General features: G+C 43.7%; 1 protein-coding gene across 6 annotated transcripts in view; it reads right to left on the bottom strand.

Moving 5' to 3' along the window:
- Positions 1–22,036, bottom strand: part of MPRIP (myosin phosphatase Rho interacting protein) — an 86,522-nt gene that overhangs the window by 12,538 nt on the left and 51,948 nt on the right. For 3 of the 6 annotated variants that reach the window (XM_075179183.1, XM_075179182.1, XM_075179184.1), the window contains exons 7-16: positions 21,234–21,657; positions 15,277–15,412; positions 14,925–15,029; positions 13,922–13,978; positions 11,339–11,407; positions 11,161–11,250; positions 10,472–10,581; positions 6,411–6,981; positions 6,168–6,284; positions 1,354–4,866 (exon numbers count right to left, since the gene is read on the bottom strand). In XM_075179183.1, coding sequence (XP_075035284.1) covers positions 1,354–4,866; positions 6,168–6,284; positions 6,411–6,981; positions 10,472–10,581; positions 11,161–11,250; positions 11,339–11,407; positions 13,922–13,978; positions 14,925–15,029; positions 15,277–15,412; positions 21,234–21,657 — 5,192 coding nt within the window. The remainder of the gene's footprint in view (positions 1–1,353; positions 4,867–6,167; positions 6,285–6,410; positions 6,982–10,471; positions 10,582–11,160; positions 11,251–11,338; positions 11,408–13,921; positions 13,979–14,924; positions 15,030–15,276; positions 15,413–21,233; positions 21,658–22,036) is intronic. The other 3 variants (XM_075179186.1, XM_075179188.1, XM_075179185.1) reach the window with 2 other exon arrangements.

Here is a 22,036-nt window from a genome sequence, read left to right as displayed (position 1 = left end):
TATTTTCTGGGCAGAAAATTTAGATTCATTAGATTTGCTTACATTGGGGAAAGAGGTATGTTAGATGTGCCCTAATTACATATGTATAAATATATTCAAACTCAACAAGATTTTGTTTAAACCAAAGAACCAGAGAGAGAGAATAAAGGGGGTCGTTGACTGTAAAATGACACCATCAGCACAGGAAGGGTTCTTTACAGTAAAGGTAGTAAAAGCTGTGGAACACCTTACCACGAGGTGATGAAGGAAAATTCACCAAACAGAATAAAACAATGTATTTGTTGCATTTCTTACAAGAAATGGTATCTGTAACTATAATTAGTAGAGGACATTATGGGTAGATTGAGGGCATTTACCCAATTGCCATTTTTGGGCGTTCGAAAAGAATTTTGTGAGACAAAACTTGAGAATCGTCACAGTAGGGGGTTTCATTTTCCCTTCTTCTGGATCAACGCAATTAAAACTTCTAAGATGGTGACCTATGCATACCTCTGTATTTTTTTCCACCGCTCTACGTAACTAATGAGCACATAGGAAGGTATATGCTAGATATTTTTATTTTATCTCTGCGTCATCCTTTTTTGCATTTCCAGCATAGATCTTAAACAATTAGGTTACATACTTATGTGTTTGCCATAAGGACACTGTATTGTGAGATGTTTATCACTCAAGAGTGTCAGGGGGAGAGTTCTGGGAGGAACTAAAAAGGATTATGGGGTACAGAAGAAAAAGTGACAGCTGTACTGAATTGGGAGCTCTGCAAGCAGTCTACCATCATAATATAAAACTAGATAAAGGGCCAGATTTACTAAACTGCGGGTTTGAAAAAGAGGATATGTTGCCTATAGCAACCAATCAGATTCTAGCTGTCATTTAGTGCACTCTACAAAAATGACAGCTAGAATCTGATTGGTTGCTAGAGGCAACATCTCCACTTTTTCAAACCAGCAGTTTAGTAAATATACCCCAAAGTCTTTGAACAAATATTTTGCACATTAAGCCCTTAATATTTTCATTAGATAAATAGAAAGGGGAAAAAACAATACAGGGGTTGCATCCTATTAGTGAATACAACTAAAATTATGCCTGTTTATGTTTGGGACTAAATCAGAAACTTTTGCTTAACCTCCAAGGTACAATCCCTCTAGGATTATATTCTCCTGGACCGGACCCAAAAGCGTTTGTAAATTCTGTTTGAATACAAGATGGATTGTGAAAGTAAAACAACAAAGATGAGAGGCTCGCAGAGAGTTTGGTTTAGATGGTCACCCCATTTTTACATTAAAGGTTAGGAGCAGCAAAATATATTTATGTAACAGAAATATTAGACATAATATTGTACTATGACATGACCTTCAGGTTCTCAAAGTTGGCCTGGTATTTCTCCTTTATGGAAGACAGGTTGCCTTTAGAGTCTTTCTGCTCAAGTTCCTCTCTCATCAAGTTCATCTGAGCCTCCAATTCTAGAATCCGACCTCTCAGAACATTCATGGAGTCCGTCTCGCCTTGCTCTGCCGAGATACTGCGCGTTGTAGAGTCCACCGGTGATGGCGTGTACGGGTGTTCTCTCTGGCAGCTGTCGAGCGTGTCCTGAAGTTGCTGTATGCTCTGCGTATATCGATCCTCCAAAGTACTAACTTCGTTCCGGTGGATGATGTGAATCTCTTGAATCTGGTCTTGGAACTGTGCCTCCAAATGTTTGATTTGCTCCCTGTGAAATCTCTCTGATTGTTCCATCTCCTTTTCTGAGGCACGGAGTTTAGCTTCAACTTCTACCTGCTGTGCTTTCAAAACAGTCTCCCTTTCTACCCACCTTTCCATCAGGTCCTGTACCTCATTCTTATAACTGCTATCAAGCTGGGATATGGTCTCTACGAACTTTGCCTCGGCTTCACCGAGAAACCTTTCGGTATCTTCAGCCTGGGTGGTTACAGCTTCGACTGCTATCCTCTCTCTTTCCAAAACTTCCAAGAGCTCCCTCTGTTTTTCCTGTAATATTTCCTGGTATTCGAGATGGACCTTGGCCAGAGCCTCAGAGTGAACCAGACACAGAGCATCCTTTCTTCTCGCTTCCTCTCTTTCATATTCAAGCCGTGCTTTACAGGAAGTATAGCACAGCTGAGCTTGCATAACAGCATCCTGTACAAGTAATGGCGGAGCGGTACAAGACTGAGCACCACTAAAAAGCTGTTGGGTAGTCTGCAAGAGGCTCTGAACAGCTCCTTCAAAATCAGCATGTGGCGAAAACTTTATGGCAGACGAAATTTTCTTAAGTTCATCTGCATTTTCCTTTAAATGCAGAGATAGTTCTTCCAGGAACGAAATGTCAAGATTCTTAGAATTGTGCTGTTCAGAGACAATGACATGATTATGTCTTAACTCCTGAGATCCAGGAGATGTCGCTTCCTGATCCACCATGGACACTCCCTCAAGGGCAGATTTTGCTTTCTGAAGATCCTTTTCGAGAGTCCTCACGCGCTGATGGTAAGCCTTTGCTTTCTGAATGGCCAAGTCAAGCTCGGTTTTTAATAGAGTATTATCTGCCAAGGTTTGGACAAGATCTGTATGAGAGCAAGAGTTTATTTCAGGAGTCACCACCCATTGATTCTCAACAATAGTGTTTCCAAGCTGATTAACCCTGTCCCAAAAGTCTCTCTCTAGCTTGACTTTTCTTGTAAACATCTCTACAAGACGATCATCAGTAGATCCCTCTGCATTCAGCTCAGCTTCCTGCACGCACGGGACAGTCTCAGGAGCTGTGCGTTTTAAGGACTCTGCCATTCTGTACATTAGGTTTGCTTGGAAATATATTTTTTCTGCAAGCCCTTGGAGTGGGTCTTGGGGAACCTGTGGAAGACTTTCTGATTGGGCAACATCTGAACACTGTGCATCGGATGATGTATTCTCTAGTAGAATTTGTTGCAAGTAATGAATCGTGTTTGCCAACGTGGTCTTGATACTGGACAAAGTGTTAGGATTTCGTTGTGGGTCATCTATATTATGTAATTCTTCTAGCATACTACTACATGCCTTTAAGCAGCAAAAGGTTTCTTTCTTGGCCGTTTCTGGGTGACATTTTAATAGCTGAAGCTTCTCTTCCTGCACCTCTTCTAGATGCTCAGCCATAGAGTTGACCTGAGCTATACTAGTCTGGAGCTGCTCTCCAAGACTGGCCTCAGCCTTTGCCCACTGTTCGTGAAGATCCATCATCATCTCCTGATGGCCACTTCTTTCATTTTCCAGCTTCAGTATTACATCCTGTAGCTTCTCCTCCGTCACATAAACCTTAGTTTCCAGAGCATGAATGATGGACAAACAACTATCCATGTCGCTAACCCCAGACTGGTAGGGTAAAATAACTTCAGCCGTTGCACTTTCTTCAGAAACGGACGGCTCCTGGCTTGCGTCGAAGGAAGTGCTGTTTGTCCACGTCTTCTCTGTGTCATCACTGTGAGTGTATTTCTGACACTGAATGCTGGAAAACCGTATCCTTGGTCTTTTGGCTCCTGTGTCTGAACAAGTGCTCAGGTCTCCAGTGCTTAATGCGGATTGCAGCCCACCATACCCAACCTCTAAGACGCCGTCCCTTCTTAGCACTTCACCAAATACATCCCCACACTCAACTTGATGACTTTGTTCCAACCCCGCAATTTTACATTTTGCAGTCTCTAATTGACTGTAAACAGTTTCAGTAGTATTTGTCCGAGATTCGGAACTTAAACATAACAAGCGTTTCAAGGCTTCTTCCTTAGCTTTTAGTTTTGTCTCCGTCTCTTCCAAACTGCTCCCCAGAGCTGCCATCTTAATAAGTGCTTCATTAATATCCTGCTCTTTCTTCTCCATAACTCTCCTATGAGCCTCACAGACCTTCTTCAATTCCTCCTCTTTTACTCCGAGAGACTCTTTGACCTTCAGAAACTCCTCTGTTGATTTCTCCAACGAGCTTCTCAACTGGTTGTACTCCATATCTCGCACCTTAAGTCGGTTATGTAAGTTGGAAATGTCAGAATCTGAAACGGCAATTCGATGGACCATCTGTTGACATGTTGAGCTAAGTTGGTCCCGCTCCTCCTCAAGCTGTTTGATGCGTTCTTCCAGCCCCTGAACCGTGGAGTCCCTTCCAGTCAGCTGCTCTTCCAGGTGGTAAATTAGAACGCTGGCTTCGGCATTTGAGTTGAACTTCTCCTTCTGCAAAACCTCCATCTGTTGGTCCTTCTCTTGCAGCTTATCTTCATATTTCACAAGTCTGTCTTCTGTTTCCTTCAGATTAAGGATCAAGAGCTGCTTCTCTTTTTCATAGCTACCAAGCAGTTCCTCGTAATTCATTTGGACCCTCTCCTCTGTTAAAACCAGAGCTTGCTCGCTGGCATCCAGCTGAGCTTGCAGGCTCACAAGCTTGACTTGTAGCCTCTCGTTCTCCTTTTGATAGTCCTTTTGCAACACTTGTTCGATTTCAAGCTCTCGAATCTCCTGCCTCTTCTCCAAAAGCAAAGACTCTACTTCTTTCAGCTTTAGCTGGCTGACTTTAAGCTGGGAACTTAGTGCCGCTTCACTACAATTCCACTCTTCCAGCATTTCTTTGGCCTTCTCCTTTTCCAACATCAAGTCTCCTTTTAGCTTGGTCAGAGCTTGCTCCTTAATGGAGAGCTCAGCTGACGCACTGTTGAGTCGAGCCTGCAGACTTAGAATCTCAGCCTCATGATGTCTGATGGAGTCCTTGGCTTCTCCGTAACTGTGTTTTAGGCTCTGAATTTGGTGATTTAACATTTCCTGATGTTGACACTGTGTCTCCAGTTCGCTCTGAAGGTCCTCGTTGACTTTATGGAGTCTTTGCCAAGCATCCGAAGAAGGATCTGCCAATTCAGTCTTAAAGAAATTGATTAAACACTGATATTAGTAACACTCTCATCTGACAAGGCTGAGTGTCACACCTCTGGTCAGAACGGACCATAACAAAAAATCCTCCTTGCCTCTTTTTTTTTTGCAGCTAACTAAGCTTTCAGAAAGAGGCATTAATTTTACTTTTGAGGCTGGTTCAAATTGGCTGGATTTTAAGTTTTTGCATGAACAGAAACAAAAAACAAACATGGAAGATTGTAAAAGGGGATTGAGAAATGATTTTGAAATCTAACGACAAGTGACAAAGAGCAAAGAAGAAAGAGGGGAAGTGGGTAGAGAGCAACGGAGAGGTCATTGGTCAATATTGTTTTTCAAAACAAAACAATTGGCAAAAAAATCAATCATCAGGATAAGGTTAAAAGGGATGTGAATGTTCTCCTAGGACATGCCAAGGGGTGGGGAAGAAAATCAAACACAAAAAGTAACTGATTTTTTGTTTCAAGCTATTTGTATGATTCTTGAAAAGGCTAGTTTACACAAAAAAGCAAAATAATAAAAAACAAACAGGAAAGTAGGAAGGAAAAACAAACAAAAACAAATGAAGATTTTAGAGCTGCGTGCAAAAAGTTACACCGAGCGATTAGGCGCACACAAACCACAGGGGACAAACAGGAACATAGCCAGAAGCCGGAGAATTTAGCCTGAATTGCTGAACCTTTTCACGCTGGTAAGAAAAAGCCCACAGATGTGACACTCAGTGAAATATTAGATGTACACCATGCTACAAAACGACACCATGCAATATAAGCAACCAAGATGTATTAGTGAGAAGACCCGTTCACCCAAATTATACGAATACAGAGAAGTTGAATTCAAAAGATGTTTTTAGGTTTGTGGCTGTTGAAATGGGTAAATAAAAGAGACATGCTTGTGAAAGTAAGTCTTCAGTGGAAGACCCGCTAAACGTCCTAACACTACTAACAGACTATGTTCGAGAGAACCCCAAATGGACTTTATATTAAGCAGTGGCATTTAGCTTGCATGCGGCTTTGGTAAGATTCAGATCTAGAAAACCACACAGACTGCAGAATTTGCTGCCAGACTAATAAGGATTTTGAGCTGCGTTGTACGGAGTCTTGCGGATCTATTCTTTTATGTTTGTTATAAAAGGAAAGGAGCAAGCTGAATGCCACTGTAAAGGAGAGAGTCAGAAGAGCATGCACTGATCGATATTACAGACTGCTCTAACAGAAGTCCTCTGCCAGGAGAGGGGTCGCTGTGTGGCAGAGGACAGGTTCATCAGAAAAGAAAAGAGGTTCTGCAGATACCTGTAACACGTATCCATCCCGGGCACTTTGTTGCTGCTCCAAGGCTTCCTTTAGACGTTGCTGTAGCACAAGGTTTTCAGCCAGGAGGTCAGACACTTCCTTCTGACTCTGCTCCAGCTGGGCCACGGTGGGACAAAAACAACAACAAATACAGGTTGTGAGACCATCGCTCTAGAGGATTGCATATCTACAGAGCAGAAATAACACCTATTTCTGGGCTGAAGTTATGATGATGTTTTTTACCTGCTTTTCCAAGAGGGACGTGATGTCTTCTGCAGGGTGTTTGGGGGAAGCACTGGACAAGGGCACGGGAGAGATGGGTATCTGTCTCTCTTCCCTTAGAGGGGTGGTTTCTACTTGTTGCCAGCGCTGCTCAATCTCCACTTGAACATTTGGCCTGATGTCAATGGAATCAGAAGCCGCTGGTCCCTTGTCTATCTCCATACGGGAGGAATCTTCTCCCGTAGACTCCTCCACAGAGTCTGAGCTCTCAAACCTTTTCCTGCGCTCTTCTCTCCTGCGAGCTCGCTCTCTTTCCAGCTCCCCTAGGTCAGACCTGGAGTCCGTGCTGTCGTAAGACATGGAGGACTTCATGGCCTCGGCTGCCTGTGCCCTCTCTTGAGCCAGTGCTTGCTGAATGGGGCGGAACTCGGCCCAGTCGAAGGTTTTGGAACGTCCTTCTCTCCTGCGCTCCCGTGCCCGGCTCCGCTTCTGCTCCCCGTCCGCATCGGAGTGCTCAGAGTCTTGCTTTTCGTTTGGCATGGAACTGGAGACGAAGGAGGATGCCGTTTTGCTCTTCTCCTCGGGCAGAGAGCTGGTTATACAAACAAAAACACACATGGTAAGTACACAGGTCCTACTGAACAAAGAGACCCCGATCCTACTCGGGAAACCTCAAGCACAAGGACAGTGTAAGGTAGGAGTAAAAAAGGCAGTAAAGATTTCCACATGTACAATATAATATAAACAGCAGAGGATGACACAGGAAAATCCAAAAGGAGGGGAGTGGTAGTTTAATGAAAGTCACAACAAAGGTGTAATAAACAAGAAAAGATAAAAAAAAAAAAAAAAAAAGTTGTGTGGAAAGTGCGCAAAACAAAATCTAAAATTACGCCCAAGCTACATTTCCTTTATAATATAGGTTATTCTACCATCAGTGTTTCCATTTTAGACCAGTAGCCTGGCTATCTAAAAAAAGGATTAAAAATGCCTTTCCATATTAAAAGATTATACTAATTACTTTTCTATTTACAAAATGCAACGCACCCCAACACCAAATATGAGACAGGAAGATAAAAAAGTGTACAACCTTCCCCCACTTTCCACTGCAGCCTCAACGTAAAACTTTTCTACTCATATTCTATATATATAATATATAAATATATAATATATTCATACATATATATATATATATATATATATATATATATATATATATATATATATACACATACATACATACATATATATATATATATATATATATAAAGAAAAAAGGACCAAATCTCATAGCTAGAGAGGCTGACTAAACAGCTGTAGAGATGGGTCAAAAAGCTTCATAGTGGAGCATGCTCACTAGACTATACATACAGCTACTTACATTCCCAGTCAGACTTGCTCATGTCATGGTTTCAATACACTAGTCTTCAAACCATAGCATAGAGAACTACACAAGCCAATCAGTCAGATGTGTGATGATTCACACTTCTGTGCACCTGCTCTCCTCTTATTCCCCATTTCCGAGTGATACAAGATAGAGAAGCCAAGTCCCACTACAAAGAAAACCGATTTCCAGGGTAGAAGAGAATGGGACAGACTGCATGCCCAGTGAGTACTTATCTACAGAGAGAGGGTGTGGTGTGTGTACAGTGCAGGACACTACGGCCACACAGGGGTTAGCATTACTGGATCACAGCGCTGGAGTCATGGAGCTTGTATGTTCCCCTTGTGTATGCATGGATTACCTCCCACAGACCAAAAATATACTGGCAGCTTAATTGGCTTTTGACAAATTTTTAAATTTAGACTAAGTTCCAGAATCATGCAAATGACGAAAGTCTCTTTAAAGTGCTGTAATAAGTGGATGCTATATAAATAATCGATAGTACGCAAGCTTCTTTCATGTACACTGCTATTCTCTGTGTATTCCAACAACACTGTATCCGAAACACAGGGATACTGGACGTGCAGGGGCAAGGAGAATCAGATTGTCACTTGTTACAGCAGAACATACAGTCTACATGGTCACCTGCTAAATTCCACTGTGCTATTTTATTCCATAAATTCTGCAATCTAATCGCCCACACAGGTAAAGCACTGTGTCTCTATGTCAGCACCAATGTTACGTGCATCAGATCCTCACCCCACATAGCTCAGCTTACATCAGCCTGTAGGAACTTGAAATATTCCTAGAGATCTTCTTTAAAGATTTGTAACATGTATGACCAGACCAAATATGTACTAAAGCACTCCATGCTTTCCTGGAAAAGTAGCACTAAATTTACTGTACATCAAAAAGTGGGACTCCTGCATCTCAATTTCATGTAAGAAAACAGACAGACAATAAGAGTATCTGCATTTATCCAGTGAACGATTCCAGGATGTATTTTTATATCATGTTGTGAAAAACATGTTATGAGGGGGGTCACAAACTATCTATTAGCGGACAACCCTCCACCACATACACAACCAACCAAGCAGCACAGTCTTTGGTTATCAATTAGGATTCAAGACCATCTCTTCTGTGACCACACCAAGTCAACGTAACAAAATATTAAAGTGGAGGCTTGTGGAGTTATTAGTTGAGCTCCAACACAACATGAGGGATTTAAGATCACATCTCACCCTATAGAAGCACCCCAGATTAAGCTCTCCAACCAGTATAGGTGGGTTACATGCCTTCTCCCACCACAATGTACCTTTGACCAGGTGCAGTATTTATAATCAATTTTCGTTAAAGTGATTTCGTCAGGCTGTGAAGCTGCGAGACACGATGCAAATATTAGGAGGAGGAAAATGATGTACCATGCGCTTATGAATACATACTCCTTGCTATATGCCATCATGCATCACCTGGTGACTGCCCTCTCAGTAGCCCATCTGCCGCAACGGTACCAGAGCATGTGGTTGGCATGGCTTAGCGCTTAGTCATGCCACCTGTTGGTGCCTGTTCTAGGCGACGACATACTAATCAAATAGGCCAAAGTGGGCTTTAAATGTTTGGGGGGAAAAAAATCCAGACAATAAATGTAAATGCCTGTCTCTCACACACACAGTAGAGGTGGCCATTTTCTGGGTATCACCCACAGAATCATTAAGGTACTGGTTCCTAGTGCGGTAATAGGCTGCATTGTCATGAATATATCTTGAACCTAAACTGTGCGCACATTATAGGCGATTCATGTTTCCCTGTCACTGACCGTGTAATGGATATGTCCATGATGCTCTGCGTGGTTTTATAAGCTCTACGTGAGACATGCTTCCTGGGCACAACTATGCATACCACCTGCACCAACTACAAATTTCGCTGGAATGGAAGATGTGGGGAACAAAACAAAAAAACTTCATGCATGTCTGCCAAGAATCACTTCAGCATCCTCCGATATGAATCTGGTGCTTGCACTGTGCCAGTGTGACGAAGAGCATCGACAGGATGTAGCGTCATCGCATACAGGCAGCAAGCGTTAATTCCTGCTGGGTATTTTACCGCTTGTCATGGGTGTATTTTCATCTCCCACCTGTGGAGGCGGCCATTTTCTGGGCCTAACCAATCTTTGAGAACTCGGCCTATCTATTCACTAGGAACTTGTGACACCGCGAGAACGCAGCCAATCAATTCACTAGAAGCCAGTGTACCTCAGCGAGTTTTGGCTCAGCCCACAAAAATGATGGCCTCCACTGTGTGGGTGACAGATGAACTTGTTAAAAAAAATAAAAATAAAGAAGCTAATTGGAGAGAAGCCCTGAGACATCAGAAGCAGAGCATGCAGGGAAACCACAACGAATACAAACCACAAGACGTTAATACAGGAGAGAACACAGCTTTCCAACCTGGGCTTCAGCACAGATAGTTTCAGAGAGAAGCTTTTCCTGGGGTTTGCATGGAAATTAAAGAGATGGCGGAATGAGAACAGGAAGAAGGGTGGGAAGACAGAGTCTGGGACATAGAAGAAGAGGGTAATTTGTAAAAGAAAATATATACGGCGTGTGAAAGAGATGATGATCCTATGGTCTGTTCAGTAAATTAGGAGACCAGGTGACCGTGATAAAACAGGGACATGTTAACGTGACAATCGGGGCCTCACCTTGTGACATCGGGGGCTGTGTTGGGTCGCACGTGCTTCATAATGGTCTGAATCCAGTTTCGCCGAATCCCCGAGGTCATTGCAGACAGGGTGTACTCCCCTTCTTTTGTCTGAAAGGAGAAAAGTTCTATCAAAAACAAGCAACCATCTCTTGGGAGGGATTAAAGTGTACCCGTCAATAGCACAACGGAGGCAGCCAGTTTGGAGGGTGGGGCCAATAATCATGGAAACTAGTGACAATACTAAGGCATTTTGTGCATCAGTAACGTCAGTAGTTCCTAAATATTGGATCTGTTTATATACAGACTTCCTCCTCTGTGTGTAAGTGATGGGTACACAAACATGACCTCCAAAATAGATTAGTCTGTACGATCAACTATATGTCTAACGCTTGGAAATCCTTCCTAGTGGTAGCTAGCATTAGCATGCATGCAAGAGATCTCAATTATTCCACAGCGTAGACTGCATGTGCCAAACATAGCAGGGGCATAACCACAGAAATAGCACCAGGGGAAAACATTTCCTTCTAGACTATATGCTGGATATAGGTACGTATAGGTGTAATCAGTGCACAGCATTATTAGGGCTCTTTGGGATTGATGGGAATTGGGATTTGAATCTTAGTCAAGTTCTACGATACCCAGAAAGAATCACATCACCATGTAATACAAGGTAAAACAATATCTTACATGAATCTGGAAACCATAATTTCTCTGGACTGGGAACTCCGTGACGTCATAACATGTGGACAGATCGATTTCCCCATCCAGGTCAGCGGCCTGGACAGTAACAAGAAAAAGGAAAGCTTTCAAATCAGCTGAAACGGAGCACAGGACTGAGAGCATACTCCGCTGAGTGTTCACTCACCTCTTCCGCCACAGAGTCTCGGTAATATCTCAAATTCTGGTCGGTCAGCACGAACCAATGCTTCTTCCACTAGAAGAGATGAGAGGTTGGTAGCATACAAACGGAGTGGTGATTATTCTTATTGTTCTAAAAGGGGGAGCTGAATGTTCGGTCTATTGTCAATACTATTGTTTTATCATCAGGTCCATAAACCCGTTTTTCTATTACATATAAAGACAACCATGACTCAGGTACTAAACCTCCTCCTCCTAGGTCAAATTAGTAGAAATGATTGTGTTATTGCAGGTCAGGGATGCGTCAGACTTTGTTGCCGTATGACGACGCTGGCTTACGCAAGCCGCCATCAGGCTACCGGAAACACCATCTCCTTGCTGCCCGTTTCTTTGGCCCTTTCACCAAACCAGTGACATTTAGCCCTCTTTTTACCTCAGTAATTTCATTTATACCAATCTGTATAATCATACAAGCTCAGCCCATAAAACGTCAGGGGGGGGGGGGGGGGGGGGGGAGGCTGGTAGTTAAACATATGGTAATCGCAGAACGCTTAGATGGCAAGTGCTGCATCCCCTGGCCAGCAGGTGGCAGTGCAGCGACCTTAAAGGATTCACAGTGTATATAATGGAACACTCCCCACAGCTGAAGAGACAGGAGACCCCGTATATAGACCAGTGTTTTCTATTGCAGACCCCTTACTTTATATGATGGGCTGAGTATGACACTATTGCCCAGTGGAGGCAATGTAATATTACAGGTTTATATAAAGTACATGGCTGGCCTATAAAGAGCATTCTCTGCACTGTACCCAGTACTGGCCTACAGCCTGTAACACCAACCAATAAATGATCCCGTCATAGGATCCCCATATAGATTTTACCCTATAGATTATATTTGGCCTAATCTATAGGAAACTACAAGTCCCAGCATATCCTGCAAGCTATAGGCCAGCAAAGCATACTGGGGGTGGTAGTTTCACGACAACTGAAGCGCCAGAGGTTCTGCCTGAGTTTCATATTCCACCCAGAGATATGAATATCTTGGGACCCACAAATGGGTTCCATTAAATTCAACGGCCCGTCTGAGCAAGAGTCCATCTGTACATAAACATTCCACGTCAGCGGGATCGTGGTGAACAGGCAAGGAGTAGAGGAACGCTACCTCTGGGGACGGCATTTAATTAGTTGCCCAAACAGTTCAGAGATTCAGCCGATCATATAAGGCTTCTCCTTTGAGGGTCATGTAGACTGATTAGTAACGTGTACAAGGATGCTCACAGCAGGCTAGGCTGGCAATACTTAACTCTTCTCTCCTTTACAATTCCTAAACAATAGACTAAAGACCCAGACAAACGTTCACTTGAGTATTTTATTTTATAGGACATTGGTGAACAACGAAACATTAACAAGTGAGTGAGACGGAGGTACTGTGAGGCACACCATAAAAATAGAGCCATATCTGTGCTGCTCACCCCCAGCAAATGCTAAATCCATCTCGGAGTGTCTGCTAATGCTGTAACAGTATCCCGAGCGATTCTCTTCCTCCCCGGCTCCCAGTAACCCGCAGTCCCAGGGGGGGCAGCAGCTGGCAGCTGCAATAAGGTCATGATGTAACCGCTCCACCCCTCCCTGCTTGCAAACACGGCGTCTGCATAACTTCCAGCTCACATCACAACAAGCGCAACTTCCCTGCTCTGCACAGACTGTGTTGTCTGCTTACTGTGTGTAACCACACAAGGAGTAACGCCAGGCACATCACCCTGTCTGCTAGTGATGGGGCACTGTACACCTGCCGTCGGGGCATAGGAGAGGCTTCCTGGTACAAACAAACATGGCCTTTCATGTAGCTTTATGGTCTAGGAATAAGGCTAGAACAACAACGATTAATCCAACCTGCTGTGTAGTGTGTTTGAGGTAGAATTGGAAAACCTTTAAGGTCACATTCCCCAGGCGAAACGCGCAAAGAAACACAGACAACTGCGTATCAGGGTGAACAATCCACAGATCAGTCCTGAAAATTGCCCTCATCTCTAATCACCCCGTCAGTGTAATTAGAACATATGGACAAAGGGGTCTGCTGGGGATCTATAAAAGAGCAAACCGCAGCCAAGGAAGAGTTAGATTCACGGATTGGTCTCTTCACACAACCCTACGCCAGACTAAGAAGAGAATGTGTAATAAAGATAGTTAGAATCTCTGCATAAAGATGAATATCCCACACATTTTCTTTTGAAGGTAGACATGCTCATTTTTTCACCAAATAATATTTTATTCACATTTGTCAGGTTCTTAACTCTGCTGTAACTAAAGGCCTTAGCATGCCTGCCAGCTTCGGGCTGGCAGACATGCTGGAACTTGTAGTTCCCCACATTGCCCTCTTCTGCTCATTGTTACAAAACATTTAGCAAAATGGGCAATTAGAAAATTTGATTTAAGATTTGCCATTAGAAAGACCAAGAGAGGCCCATTAACAAAATTACACAGAGGCGTTTGTTCCGAAAAACAAAGACTGCTGGTCACTAAATTAAGGATTGAGAGAGGTGTAAGCCCGGCGGTCTCCGTTATCTGTTCCCCCGTCACAGTGACTCACCTGTCCGTCCTGGTACTGTTTGGTCAACCAGCCTTTCTTGAAGTTCAAAAGGTCGGGCTGCAGGTAGAATCATAGCGAAATTAGTATACCAAAGCACAAACATTGAACATTACCCAGAAGCCCCCGTGGTTCACTCCTGTCTCCATTTTATGGTTATTTAGCTCTATAACAAAAACACAATCTGCCAGGTAAATTAGCGACTGACAACATTCACAGTATCCACCATTGTAAAAAAATATTTTTGAGCTTTTATTTCTCCTCTGCTTCACATAAAACTATACTCAGAACTTAAACTACACGAAAACATCCAAACAATACACCTCAAAATACACGGATGCTAGATTAAAAGTCATTTTTGGACGGGTTTATCAACGCCCTGCAACAGTGAGGGTCACAGTATACAGTGGTTGACCTAACTCCTGATAAGGATGGAGCCTACAAACCTTCTTCCTTTCCTCCAATTTCATGTCTACGTCTGCCCTCGTACTCTTCTGCCTGTACAAGTGTCAGCTTCTTATACACCGGACCCGGTCATATGACCAAGACACCAGAATAACTCCTGTTCCCAAATGTACTGAAATACATTAAGGATTGTGGGGAGGGGAGGGGGGGCTGTCCATTCCAAAATAATTTTTTCTTCTCCGTTAACCCTGGGAACAGTATAGGGGTTTCGATTTAAACAGACAGGGCACACATGCATAGACATTACCAAGGGCGTCTGTGTGCACAGCACAATAGCTATTTGCGAGGCAAGGGTCCAAGCTAGACATGCCAAACATAACTTTATGTACAGAAAGAACCTCATCGGCCAACAAAGAGACCCAGCTACTCCAAGCCCCCACCAATGACAACCGGGACATTCCATATGACAGATGGGGGACAGCTGTGGCCACACTTTATGGAAGCAGAGGAGACAATGGAATAAGAGCAGAGAACGGACTGGTCGTTAGTGGGACAAGACTGTGGTCACAGGGTCTTATAGAATCTGTACTTTCTGTCTCACCGTCATTGAGGACTCTGTGGATCGGCGATCCAGGGATTTTGCCCTTCGGTACTGTGACATAGAGGAGGCAGAAACGTCTGGAATAGAGGCCACCCCAGCCTCGTCCTGTAAAGAGAGATTGAGAACGGTGAGAGACCGGCTGTTACGGAGCGGGACTATTGGCCAGGCTGGGTTCTCAGCGGGCCTGGTGATAGTCCCTTCAAAAGCTGCAGTGCCCTTGTGTGATAGGGCAGAAGGGTTATCCCACCACTCCCATGTGACACTGTAGCAGTGCCTGCCTATCTGAAGATACCAGCCTTCTTTAAAAGATAAGACTTGTTCTGACCACATCTCATTCAAAATAAGTCTTTACCCGTTTTCTAGGGAAGGTGCGTTTCTCGCTGCGGCCCTGCCGGGCCTCACTGCTGGGGGCCGCGGAAGAGCTGGTCTCCATTTGTTCTGCTTTCTCAATGTCCAGAGCTTCGAACTTCTCGATGACCAGAGAGCGCCTGAGACACAGAATAAGGGTGGGGGAGGGGGGAGATAAGAATTTACGAACCATAAACAAGATAATAAAACTTTATCAGGCAGAACAGAACTTCAACAAAACTAGAGAACCCCAGTCCCTTCATGTCACTATTCCCAGAAAACTGGCGTATTAAAAGCAGTGCAGCACCAGAAAATAAAACGTGTTCACGTGCCTTATCCCCAACATAGGGCTGTGACCATCAAACTATATTGTTTCACGAAAGTCAACCAGCACCCTATGCTGGATGATATAATCCAGGTTCTAGTATTCCTGTAGCTGCAGGAACACACGTCCTTGGGACACAGGAAACATGGCCGTGATTTAGTCTTGCACAGCGGGACAACTCCTGGATTGGTCTGAACATTGATCTCTCATGTTTCTACCTGTCCTGGAATGTCTTCCCGCATGGATACACTAAACCAACTTGCATGTAAAATAGTTTTCAAGAGCTGGTTGTGCATTTTCCTCTGTATTGATGACAAACTGTTTTATTGCTTGGTGTTGCTTGCATTTTGAAATATGCCATAAAAAGTTATTACCCTCCACCTCTACATGGTATTGGCAGCAGCAATAAAAACGCTTTACGAGGCAGATTGGTTGGTTGTCTGCTTATTAATAGCGCTCGTAAACAAAGCATTATAAGTCAACATCATATGCTATAACAAACTCACATAAAGCTCAGCTGGCACTGAAACATCTAAGCAAGGTAAAGACAACTAGCTTTGTAAAAATCAGATGTCACCAACTGGTGCATAGCAACCAATCAAAAACCACACTGATAGATTGAGGCTTTTGATTGGTCCTCCCGCTTACAACCCTTCCATGGTTTTAAAGAAGCCTTTGCACTACTGGCGTTTACTAGGTGGTAGCGATGATTTCGTAGGGGCAGCCATATTGTGGGTGACCTCTTTACTAGTAAAACCACAGAACGTCTGCCTACAAAGTATACAGGAGATTTCAATATTTTACCAAGGGATATGGCAGCCTGTACAGGACAGGACGAAAAGACAAAAGTGCAAAGCTGTAACTTCAAACAGCCGTTATCTAAGGTCAGGTCAGGGGTGTTTTTAATTTAGGGAAACACTTCAAAGTACCACAGACTGTTTCTATGAAAGTGTTTCAGTTTATAGAAAGCAAGGGTTGTACTCTTTGAAGGAGATCTGTTCCGAAAACTATTCGGTCATCCGTACTTATTTAACCCCACAAATGATGATATATTTTTTTGTATTATTTTGTAAGAACTGGCGAAGTCCATAACCAAATGTGTGACTTGTACAGCTCAGTGCCAGGTCCTTAGCGGATATAACTGTACACCCCCCCCCCCCCCCCCTAAGAGATCAGCAGTTACACACTCCTGTAGCAGGGGATTTTTGGCAGTTGTTCCGAGTTAACAAGATCACAAGGTAGTTCAATCGAGCATGTGTCTCTTCTCTGCAAACGTTTTGATCTTGCACAGTTATGAGCCATTAAATCCACGTCTGGTCCCGACTCCGGAGCCACTTATTAAACAATTGCAAATTCCCTGCAGGGAGGGGAGGAGGGGTGCTTTACAGAACACTGTGCAGGCTGTCGCACATGGGCAGCAAAGAGCGTCATGGAGAAATCTACATTGGTATTTAAACGGGGAAAGGAAACAGGACCACCTACGTGGCGGCGTTTCTTCATTCCCGCAAATTAACAGTAGTACCCTGCACCAAATATCTCCACCATTACCAAGACCTGGACCCTTGAAGTCTCCAGGAGTCTGCCCTCTGCATTTTTGACCTGTGGGCCTCAAGTAAAACTGGCTCTACGTTAAATATCAGTGGTTTGGTCTTATTTCTCCATGATCAGATCTGCGACCATTTTGGTCACACAGGAATGGCCGAATAGGATGATGCTGACAATGCCGCGGTCACGTATCGTGATTAACTAATACTGATTGTAGCCATTGGCTGATTTTTATTGTTCTTGAAAAAATAGAAATAGCAGCATTTGTATTAGTCTCTGTTATTATAGACGGTAACATGCATCAATTTTGGTTGTACTCATCTAAAAATCAACCACACTGCCTTACGCAATCACTAAGACTGTGGTCATCTTCAGGCAGCCTCAGTCTATATAACCTCCGAAAGAGTCAACACTATGAAATTAATTAAGCGCTTATCAATTTTCAGCTTTTAATTGGGTGCTAAAATTACACACCTGTACATTTTTGTCTTTTCGTTCTAGATTGAATGTATTGAAATGAAATAGAGATGACAAATACCAAAACAGTATTAGTATTTAGACTATACATTATCCAGTCTCATTTAATATCACAAAGCAAAAATACGTTTGCTGTTACCATAGCAACTGAGTATTACGTTCCTTAAGCTCTTAACAGCTACCAATATTAGCACAAGTGAAACGGCATACCCAAGGATGATCTTACGGGAGATGAACTGGATCATAACGGTCCCAAAATTGATTCAGCCGTACCCCACCCATGGCCCAAAAGACAGGATCTGTTCCTAATGTCCGCCGCCATACCGGGAAAGCATCGTGAGACTCGACGCTCCGGCCACGCAGTACTAGTCTAACTTACGCCTAAGTGGTTGCTATGGGTTACAGCAATGTATCGTTTGCACCATGGTATTAAACCTATTATCCCAGCTTAAGTTTCAAGTAGTTCAGTGAATCAGCATTTTTTTTTTTTTTAACATTAGTGACAAAGTACCGGCCTCTCCCAGGTGGCCAAAGGAGTTAAAAAAACAAAACCAAAATAGAGTGAGTCAGTGGAAGAGACAGCAGATTTTTGGAGAAGGAAGGAAATAAAAAAAACAAAACAAAAAACAAATAAAAACTTGTTTTTCCTAGGAGACAGAAAGTCCCATCTCTGGTCTCATACACTCGGACACTAAGACGAGATGGCAGCGAAGCGGGCTCAGAAAAGATGGCCACCTCGCACAGCAGCAGCACAGCAGGAGGAGGAGGTGAAGAGCAACAAGACCTGGAAACAGAACAAGGCTGGAAAATGAGTGTACTGAGTAAGAAATATAAGGGGGAAAAAACAAAACAAAAAAATCAATAAATCAATAAAATCATAAGTTATCAGTGAAAGTCAATCATAAGTATCATTATTGTGACTGCATAATCAAAATGGATCAAACACATCTGACGATGGTTATTGGCAGAGATTGTCATTAGTCCGGAGGCGGTCATTACACAATGTTCACAAGCGGGATTATATCGCCTGTCTTGCTGAGAGATGTCAGCCCAAGGGATATGGCGTATGTCAATTATCAGTGGAGGCAGCCATTGTGTGGCCTGAACCAGTACTCATGGGATTTCAGCCTATCAATTCACTAGGAACCGGTGACATCACCCAGGGCCCTCTGCCTTGTGCCTTAGTGATGTCACCAATAGTCAACTACTGGTTCAGGCTACAACATGGCTGCCTCCGCCGTTGCAGGTGACGGGTCCATTAAAGAAGTCTGGAGCACAAACATGCAATCTTTTCAGTGCCAGATAAAAGCTAAATTCATTTTTTACGCGTGACGGACAAGTTTGGCACCAATGCCCGAGAGATGGGATCACCCCAGGTGCACACATTTAGTGTGGGCACAATTCGTACACAGATAATATTTTTCAGACATCTGATTAAGATGTATATAATTGGCCTGGTCACTCAGGCTGCTGCGACTAGTCTTCCTTAAATATACAAGATCAGGCTGCAGTGACGTCAAAGAGACCTTTAATGCTTCAGGGCAGTTTTGCAAATGTTTATTTAAAGAAGTTTAATACATTTATTTTATTTTTAGCTTTAAGCCTCTGGCACGGAAAAGATTTAACAGAGGAAAACGTTATAAAAGCAGATAGAAAGCAGATAACACAAAGAGCAGGTGAGGCACGACACTTGTTCCAGCCCTGTACAATCACAAGGTTTGCGATCCCACGCTGAACCTACTTTAGCTACAGAAGCTCCTGAAGGGAAACACATATTATAGATGTACTCTGACATACTTACAGCAAGCTGAAGCTACAACTCATGGCATGCTGGGAGTTGCAGTGCCACGACTGCTGGACAGCGAATGGTTGCTTAATTGGTCTCCACGAGTCCCCAGTCACAACATTACACGCCGACCCAGACAATGTGTGACCTTGCTGTGACAGCCCCCATGTGACGCACATTATCTGCTACTGAAGGACAATGCTATGTCCTAACCGGCTCGGCCATCATGCTGCTGCTTGTTGTTTAATCTGTGCGGGTCAGCGATTTAGCTCAAAGTGCACTTCCTCTTCTACTAATAACCCATAGCACGGGAATACCAGGATTCCTTGCTGGGACATTGAAGTGTTCATTACACACAGGGTGGGTTGGCGACAGACAGGGGCAGGTTGGGTTTACATAACAAGAGTGTAATGCAATACTACCGGAGCCCCCTAGTGGTAGAGGGTAGCCATGAACATCAACTGATCATTACTGAACATCTGCGTTTAGTGGAGGTTAATAGATGCACAAGACTGATGTTAAACCCAATGCACCCTGTGACACAGATTAGTACAGACAGTGACAGCGCTTGTTAGGTGCAAGCAGTGTAGCAGTTACCAAACCTGTTAGTGAGCAGCTTAGATGTTTAGGATTCAGCACCAATGTATTAATATCGCCTGGTGGGACTGGTTAGTGGGTTAGTAGACACAGTTTGTGCTCTTGGAAGCTAGTGGACAGTCACTTCATGCAGTTCTGTATAACTTCAAGGACGTTCTTATCCATCGGACAGAATCTGCAAGTACTGGACCCCTCTCTTCAGCAAGTCAGGAGTGATATACACAACTATGCAGCCAAGGGCCTATATATCTATATATATAATGTTATATACACTCCATTCATTTATATCTACAATCAAATTCACTTATAAAGACCCCACTTTCTAATTCATCTTCTGACTATGTACAGCAATTGCTGGGAGATACATTTAGAGTAAAACAATAAACGTATACTGGATAATGTCAGTGATGAGGACATTGTAACAACGAGTCTGACGCTTTAGGATTCCTGGAGAGCATTATGCTGGCCACACAAGCTGGGAACACAGTCCGTGACATCGGGCATGCTGGTGAATGGCATCAGGCGATAATTGCTACCAGTCACTATACAAAAGCAGTGGTGAAATCGGAAGAGATGCGCCGGACCGCCGTGCCTCTTCCAGTTCAACCACCCACCTGTGCCCTGTTGCTTGTGGACCGAGCGTGTGAGGCCAACAGAAGACTGGCTGGGCATAGTCCCATCCATAGGCGACGCTCTACACTTTTAGACACCCCCAACCCTGTATGTACAGCGCCCCCTATGTAACAGACGTGACACGTTTCTTGGTCAGAGGTCCTCACAGTCACCTGCTTGCTGGGAGCTGGAGCCTATTGACCAAGAGGCAGTAGGGTAATGTCCCATAGGAGTGGAGGATAGAGGGGGGGCTGCCCAAAAGTGGACAATTCCCTTATGGTACAACAAATAATATTTTATTACAGACCAGTTAATCATTGAGGGGTAATCGATTTGTTAATAACTAGTATCATAAATATATAAGTATTGTATTACATCATTGTTCAGCCCCCACAAAGAAAACTAAAGATTCTAAATTTGGTCATAACCTCCATAGAAAAAAAAAAAAATGCTCAAAACATTAAAAATGTATCTGACGTTTAAAAGATTTAATATATGAACTAGTGTCTCATTTAATTCTAGTTATACAGCAGCTCCCTCCTCCGCACACATTTCAGTCCCCAGAACGAGTGATATTTACAGTAAGATTAGGGAAAATAAATCTGCATGGAGAACTCACCTTCTTTGCTGGCCAAATAGACGCGCCACTTCATCCCTCCCCGGGCTCCGTGCCCGCGTCTTCTGTTCCAGTCTCCTCCGCTGGACCTGGAAGATCTCTCTGTGGGTGATTCTACGGGCTCGGGGGACATCGGCCAGAGCGGCATATTCGCGGTTGGCAATGAAAAGAGGGCCAGGGGGCTCTCTCATATCGTCCTCCTGCTGGCAGTCACTGTTACCTGGGGGAGAAAAGGGGTCTTGTTCCTGGTCGAGTGCATCGTATACACTATACCTGCTGGGTGCATTGGGGGTGGAAGGCGAAGGTGGGGATTGTAGGGGCTGCTCTTCTGTCTTCAAGTCTTTAGTCTTTTCTAATGAGAAATAGCCGCTTTCCACCCGAGTCTTACGCCCGCCGTCAATGCGCTCTCCATTCACCATGCCACCATCTGGATGGGAAGACCAATCAGGACGCTTGTTATACTTTTTAAAGGCAGAATGTCGGCCCACCCGTGGGAGAACGTCTAGATCAAGTGTCTTAAAGGGTTTATTCAGCTTCAGACCACCCTCCCCATAAGTAGGGTACTTATCTATATAGCCACTTAATGTAAAACCTCAGATATTTCCAATAGTGCCATCGGCCGAGGAGAATGATTAAACTATAGGCATTTCTTATAAGAGAAGAAGGTGGACTGCGCCCGCACCAGTCCTATGACTAACAATGCATTACTTTCTCATCTTCCATATCTACACACCGAATGGTCACCCGGGCCACAAGTTACTAACAAGGCCCTTTCATTCCAAAAAGGTGTGTTATTTAAGATATGA

This window comes from Mixophyes fleayi, chromosome 7, assembly GCF_038048845.1.
Source record: "Mixophyes fleayi isolate aMixFle1 chromosome 7, aMixFle1.hap1, whole genome shotgun sequence".
In the NCBI taxonomy this organism is placed as follows: domain Eukaryota; kingdom Metazoa; phylum Chordata; class Amphibia; order Anura; family Limnodynastidae; genus Mixophyes; species Mixophyes fleayi.
The sequence above is the reverse complement of the archived record's forward strand: the minus strand, read 5'-3'. Positions and strand labels throughout refer to the sequence as shown.